The 6,000-nt window shown below is 48.9% G+C and overlaps 1 protein-coding gene across 4 annotated transcripts in view; it reads left to right on the top strand.

The window, feature by feature from the left end:
- Nucleotides 1-2,796: 2,796 nt before the first annotated feature.
- The window catches only part of LOC128407920 (homeobox protein engrailed-2-like), a 219,882-nt gene continuing 216,678 nt past the window's right edge, over nt 2,797-6,000 (top strand). For 2 of the 4 annotated variants that reach the window (XM_053376940.1, XM_053376941.1), the window contains exon 1: nt 2,807-3,642. In XM_053376940.1, coding sequence (XP_053232915.1) covers nt 3,025-3,642 — 618 coding nt within the window. In that variant the 5' untranslated portion in view covers nt 2,807-3,024. Of the gene's footprint in view, nt 3,643-6,000 lie in introns of all 4 variants that reach the window. The other 2 variants (XM_053376938.1, XM_053376939.1) reach the window with 2 other exon arrangements.

Here is a 6,000-nt window from a genome sequence, read left to right as displayed (position 1 = left end):
TCCCAGGGATGGGGTGTATAAACAACTAAGATACCCCAAAAGATTATAACATCAGTTGTTAAACTCGTCAGAAAAACAGCATCAACAGGTTTCTGAAAAGCAGCAAAGCAGACATCAAAACAGGAGCAGTTAAGTATAAAGCAAGTGCAACAGAACTTCCTCCCCTGCCCCATGCTCCCCAAATGTGCTCTGGGTCCCCCCCCCAAATCTTCTGGAGCAGATTTGGGTGTTGTGCAATGGCGTGCAGGAAAAGGAGACGGGGGAAGTTCTGTCATGCTCATGGCAGTTCTTCAGCACACAATGATTTAATTGGTTACAACCCAGAGTGACTGGCCCAAGACCACCCAGTAAACTTCAAGACTGAGTAGGAGTTTCTTTTCAGTTGTAGCAGAACACCCTAACCACTGCACCACCCTAACTCACAGGGACAGCTTATTGTTACTGAAGTAATCAGGATTCAGCTTGCTAGAACTTGTCTTTGCCATGTTGTTTTACCAGATAGGAGCAACCTCAGCCATTTAGCAGGCCCAACTTTCTCATTTAGTAGTGGACATGGATCGTAGGACCACACAGAGAACAGGATTATTTTTCAAATGAAAGCTGCAATCCTATCCACACATTAAGGAATGCAGCCCATTGAAAACAGTGGGACTTACTTCTGAGAAAACGTGGGCAATTATGAGCCAGATTCCCAGCTTGTCCTTATTTTATTATGATCTGCTCTGAAAAGATTGGTGGTGCTCACTTCTCCTTTTTCAGTCTAAACTGTCCTGAAATATAGCCGTTTGGAAATTACAGAGTTTATTTTAAAGTTCCCTGTTTTATTTTCAGAACTCCTTAATTCTGGGAAACAGTCGCCACAGAGACTGAATCTGTTCTAGGGAAGGGAATTAGCTCAGTGTGTAAGGGCCATGGTTCTGCCACTGGGGGTTGCTGGGTTGTGGTGACCCATGGCACAGCCTTTTTGGTGGTGGTTCCCTGTTTGCTAAATCCCTTGCTTAATGATGTATTTCAGTCTCGCTTGCTATTGGCTTTTGGGATAAATGTTAAAACATTCCTGTTTACCCAAGCATCTGATGGTTGAAAGTTAGTTGTACTGGTTTAGTATTTATGTGTTTACCACTCTGGACCCACTTTGGGGAAAGTGCAATATATAAATGTAATAAAGAAATAAATACAGAGCTCAGTGGCAGAAGCATCTGCTTTGTATGGAAAGGTTCTCGGGTTCAGTCTCCAGCAATTCCAGGTAGGGCTGGGAAAGACCTGCCTAAAGGCCTGAAGAGCCATTTCCAGTCTGGGTAGACTGTAGTGATCTAGATGACTCGTGCGACGCAGTTTCCTGTGTTCCTTTGTTGTTGTACACACTGCTTAAAGTACATGAGAGATGTGTTGCAGCGCAAGCAAGTGCTAGAAGCTGTGTTCTCCAACCTAAACACACTTTCCTCCCATTGCTACAAACTTTCTGTGGTTGCTAACTGGGGACAACTCAGGGACACTGTATTTTTTTCCAGCTGGTAAATGTATTATGTGTTTTCAGATCCAATTCAGTATATATTTCAGCATGCACACTGAACACACTGCAACTTACTTCTCTGCTATTCATTGCCCCACCTTTCCTCTTGGAGCCCAATCCTAAATGACTGTACTCACTTTTACAGTTAATGGGATTTGTGTTTTTCAAGTTTAGTATAGACCCTTCTCTAGCAGTGTTGCAAGTTAGCCTCACATCAGCCAAAGGAGCCAATCCTATGAATTAGAAACAAGCCAATCCTATGAATTAGAAACTCAGAAACAAGGCCAGAGGAACACACAGGATTGCAACCGAAGTTGAGCTGGGATTTGAATTTGTGCTGCCCACAAGAGCTCTAAATAAATGCTTTGGGGGGTCAGGGTTTTGGAAACGGGCACCGTCGCTTTGCCCTGGCTCAAATTAATACCAACCCTCCGGCTGTGATCTCCTACCTGCTTATTTGGGAGTAAAAAGGTAAAGGGACCCCTGACCATTAGGTCCAGTCGTGACCAACTCTGGGGTTGCGGCGCTCATCTCGCTTTATTGGCCGAGGGAGTCCGCATACAGCTTCCAGGTCATGTGGCTAGCATGACTGAGGCGCTTCTGGCGAACCAGAGCAGCGCACAGAAATGCTGTTTACCTTCCCGCCGGAGCGGTACCTGTTTATCTACTTGCGCTTTGACGTGCTTTAGAACTGCTAGGTTGGCAGGAGCAGGGACCGAGCAACGGGAGCTCACCCTGTCGCAGGGATTCGAACTGCCGGCCTTCCGATCGGCAAGTCCTAGGCTCTGTGGTTGAACCCACAGCGCCACCCGCGTCCCTTATTTGGGAGTAACCCCCAGTAATTCCGTGGGAATACTTTCGACTGGCATGTTGCACAGTTAATTTCCCTGCAGTTCAAATACTAAGGCGCAACGCTACGCATATCTACTAAGAAGTCCCACTGATTCAACTGCACCTCCTTCCAGATAAGTGGGTGCAGGACTGCAGCCTAAGGACACTGATATGTTTTAAAACAGTTTTCTTTCTCTCTGTGTGTAAACCTTCCTGCGGGTTTGAAGGACGGGTTGCCCATAATAAGTGAAGCGTCACAAACACATGCCTCTTTCCGAGTGGCTTCGTTGGGGTCTTTCGGGACTTTTGTGGCCCTTCCGTTTCGCAAAGTCGGGGCAAGGAAGAGGAGCCTCAACCCCGCCGCCTTCCACGTCCCTTGACAGACCTCGCCGGCTGCCTCCAGCGCTTGGAAATAGTCCCGGTGGCTTCAAGGGACGGGACCCTCTCCCAGAGCAAGCGACGGACAGGACGGCAACGATCACCCTCCTCAAAGCGCGGAGGCGCGCGGAGAGAGGAGAATCCTGCCGCATTTGACACCTCCGCAGCTGCAGGCACGACTCGAGACTCGCCGACGAGCCCCTTCTTAACCCACCTCCCGCTTTGGAAGCGTCCTTCTCCCCTTTCAGCCGGGGCTATTTGCGCAGCTCCCGCGCGCGCTGGGAGGAGACTGAGGAGAAACCATGGGGGGGGGGAGAGGCTACCCGCATCGGAATCCCCAGGGAGGACGAGGAGTGGGCTGGCGAGCTTCTCCCCCTCCCCAGTCCCAGAGCGCTGAGGGAGGAGGAGGAGGAGGAGGAGGAGAGTCCACCACCCACCTACCTCCCCGCCCCCGCCCCGCGCAGCTGGAGGGCCATGCTAGGGAAAGAGGCCACGCTTCCCAAACTTCCTGCCCCACTTTCCTCAACAGCCGGCTGCCAGGAGGTGCCGCCGCCGAGCGCGCCCCAAGTGTGAGGAGCGAGGAGAGAGCCGCCTCAGGAGCCGCCGCCGCCTCCCCCCTGAGGGGACCGTGTGCCCGCCACCCTCCCCGCGCAATGAGCGAGCCCCGGGAGAAGAAGGCGCCCGCGGCTTCGCCCCCCGGCGGCACTGGCAAGGGCCCCGCCGTCGTCTCGCTGCTCTTCTCGCTCCTCTCGGTGGGCGCCTGCTTCCTGCTCAACGCCAAGACCTCTCGGCTCGAGGGCCGGCTGGTGGCCCTCGAGGAGGAGTTGGCCGCCGGCCGCGCGTGGAGCCCCGGCGAGCAGCTCGGCGCCGAGCCCCTGCTCGCCCTTCTGCAGCCTCAGGTGGACGGGCTCCTGCAGGAGGTGAGTGGGCAGGGAGGCGGACGGGCTGCAGGCGCCTGCGACGCCTAGGACTCTGGAGGCGGGCAGGGCTGCGGCAGCTCTCTCCGTCTCCAACTTCTCCAAAAACTCGCGGTGATTGACAGGGATCCACCGTGGCGTATGCCGAGAGCCCTGAGCCGCATGAAGAGTGCCTTCCAAGGCTGACCAAGCCTGGGAGCTTCACGAACGGGTCGTGGCCAGAGCTTTCGATCGGATGAAGCGCTGGCAGACCGTCGCTCCCCCAAGCGCGCGCTGTGCTATGTTCGCCTTGAAAGTGCCTTCCAGGACACTGGTGTCGCTTCTGCTGCAGCAGGCGAATCGGGTTACCACTTCTCACTTAGCTGCTGGAGGGGCAGGCAGACTAGCGTCTCCCGCTTCTTTGAATGCGAAGTTTATGGGGTGCCCTTGGTTGCGTGCTGTTATCCTCCTCCTCCCTCCAAGGAGTTTGGAATAGCGTTCCTTATCCTTCTCTCTCCACCCTCTTCCTCATTAAAACAGCCTAGGCTGAGATATATCGACTGGCCCAGTGTCTGCAGTGAACTGAGTGGCTTAGAACTCGGATTTCCTTGGCCCTTGTCACACACTGCCAGGAAAATATGTTCAGATTCCAGGGCTATGGGTTCCAAAAGGTGGGGAGCAAAAGAGTGCTTTTGAGCATGTGCAGAATGCTGTCCATCAGTACACTACAGCCAGCTCCAGTACATCTGGGATTAGAGGAGAAAGAGCTTTCAGATTAAAGGGTGTGATTTCATAAAATCATAGAATTGTAGCATTGGAAGGGATCACAAGGATCATCAAGTCCACCCCCTGCAGTGCAGGAATCTTTCACCCAGCATGGGGCTCAAACCCAGTACCCTGAGATTAAGAATCTCATGCTCTACCAACTAAGCTATCACTCAGGGAAAAGCTTGGCCATTAGCACCTTTTGAAAACATACATTGGTGACTGAATCAAATTTTCAAAAATAAGTGCTATGGACCACTGAAGAAGTTTGAATATTACAAACATCACATTCTGTAAGACTGATAAAATCCCCATCATTTTAACAATAATTCCTCAAAATAAGAGGTACTTTAGTAACCTTTTCATGTTAGTGCTATTGTAAGATTTAAAGAGAAATTTAATTGCATTTCTCGAGTACTTCTGAATAGAGTTGCAAAGGTTTACAAAGTGTGACCCATATCTTGGAGCTTGTGTGCTAATTGCATGATGAAAAGCATTTTGATGGATGCTAAGGCTTGTATGGAAGCAAAGTGCCAAACATTTTACTGCTTACAAAAGTTAATTGTGTTTCCTCAAGAGGACCTTCCTAATTGCCCAGCTTCTTTGATCCGTGTGGTGATGAAACTTCATGATTCTCCACTGGTGGGTTCTCTTTTTGTGAGAACCACTAATATAAATGTGAGAAAGAGCCTTGTGGCACCATAAAGACCAACACATTTATTTATTTATTGCATAAGCTTTCATTATAATATAAATATACAAGTCTTTAAAGTGCACAATGTTTTTTAATTATTCTGTTGCAATGAGCTAATATTGATTATCTCTCCAGAGACTAGTGTGAAGGTTCATGCCAGAGGAGACAGAAAATGATATTGAACCAGTAGTTTTAGATAACATTAATGATGACACTTAGGGTTTTCTTATCCATAAGACGTTGGAGTATGCGGCCAGCTGTTTGAATTCTGGAGATCATGAATAGACTTTTTAATTGTTAAATGCTTCAGATCCAGACTCGCACTAAGAGCACAGTTTCCCTGTGAGTTGTCTTGATATTAGATTGTACAAGACAGCTCAGGTCTCTTGGTTGTGAATACTTTATGAAAAATATATGTAAAATAAGCTCAGAGTAAATCATTATGTAGGTATAGCTCCATTATGGAAAAATTGCCCCCAAATTGCTCAATGTTTAAACCTGACAGCAGTCTATATAGGCTGTCTTTAACCCGTTTTGCTGTTGATTGTGAGCAGGCAAGTCAAGGAAATAGTAGCAGGGAGTTTTCAGATGGACCTGACGGATACAGATCTTGCAGAGCTTCAAATATCATCCATCAAACATGGACAGTTCTGGATAGTGTGGGCATGCTTTCCAGGCTACATGGATTCTTAAGTCTGCTGTATTACTAACAGCTCACTCATGTAAGGCAATTGTCCAATAACTGTTAAGCATATTCCATGCTAATCCCTTTGCTGTCACAGTAAAACTTGCAGTATATCCTGGAGTGCGCTCCTGGCTATAGATAGAGCACTTGTATCAGTATTTTGGATTTGGGATGGAATTTCTATGTCGTTTGTATGATCAGTTCAAGGTTATTTGTATGTGATAAATAACTAGAACAG

Source organism: Podarcis raffonei, chromosome 2 (genome assembly GCF_027172205.1).
Source record: "Podarcis raffonei isolate rPodRaf1 chromosome 2, rPodRaf1.pri, whole genome shotgun sequence".
NCBI lineage: Eukaryota > Metazoa > Chordata > Lepidosauria > Squamata > Lacertidae > Podarcis > Podarcis raffonei.
This window is presented reverse-complemented; position numbering and strand designations above follow the sequence as displayed.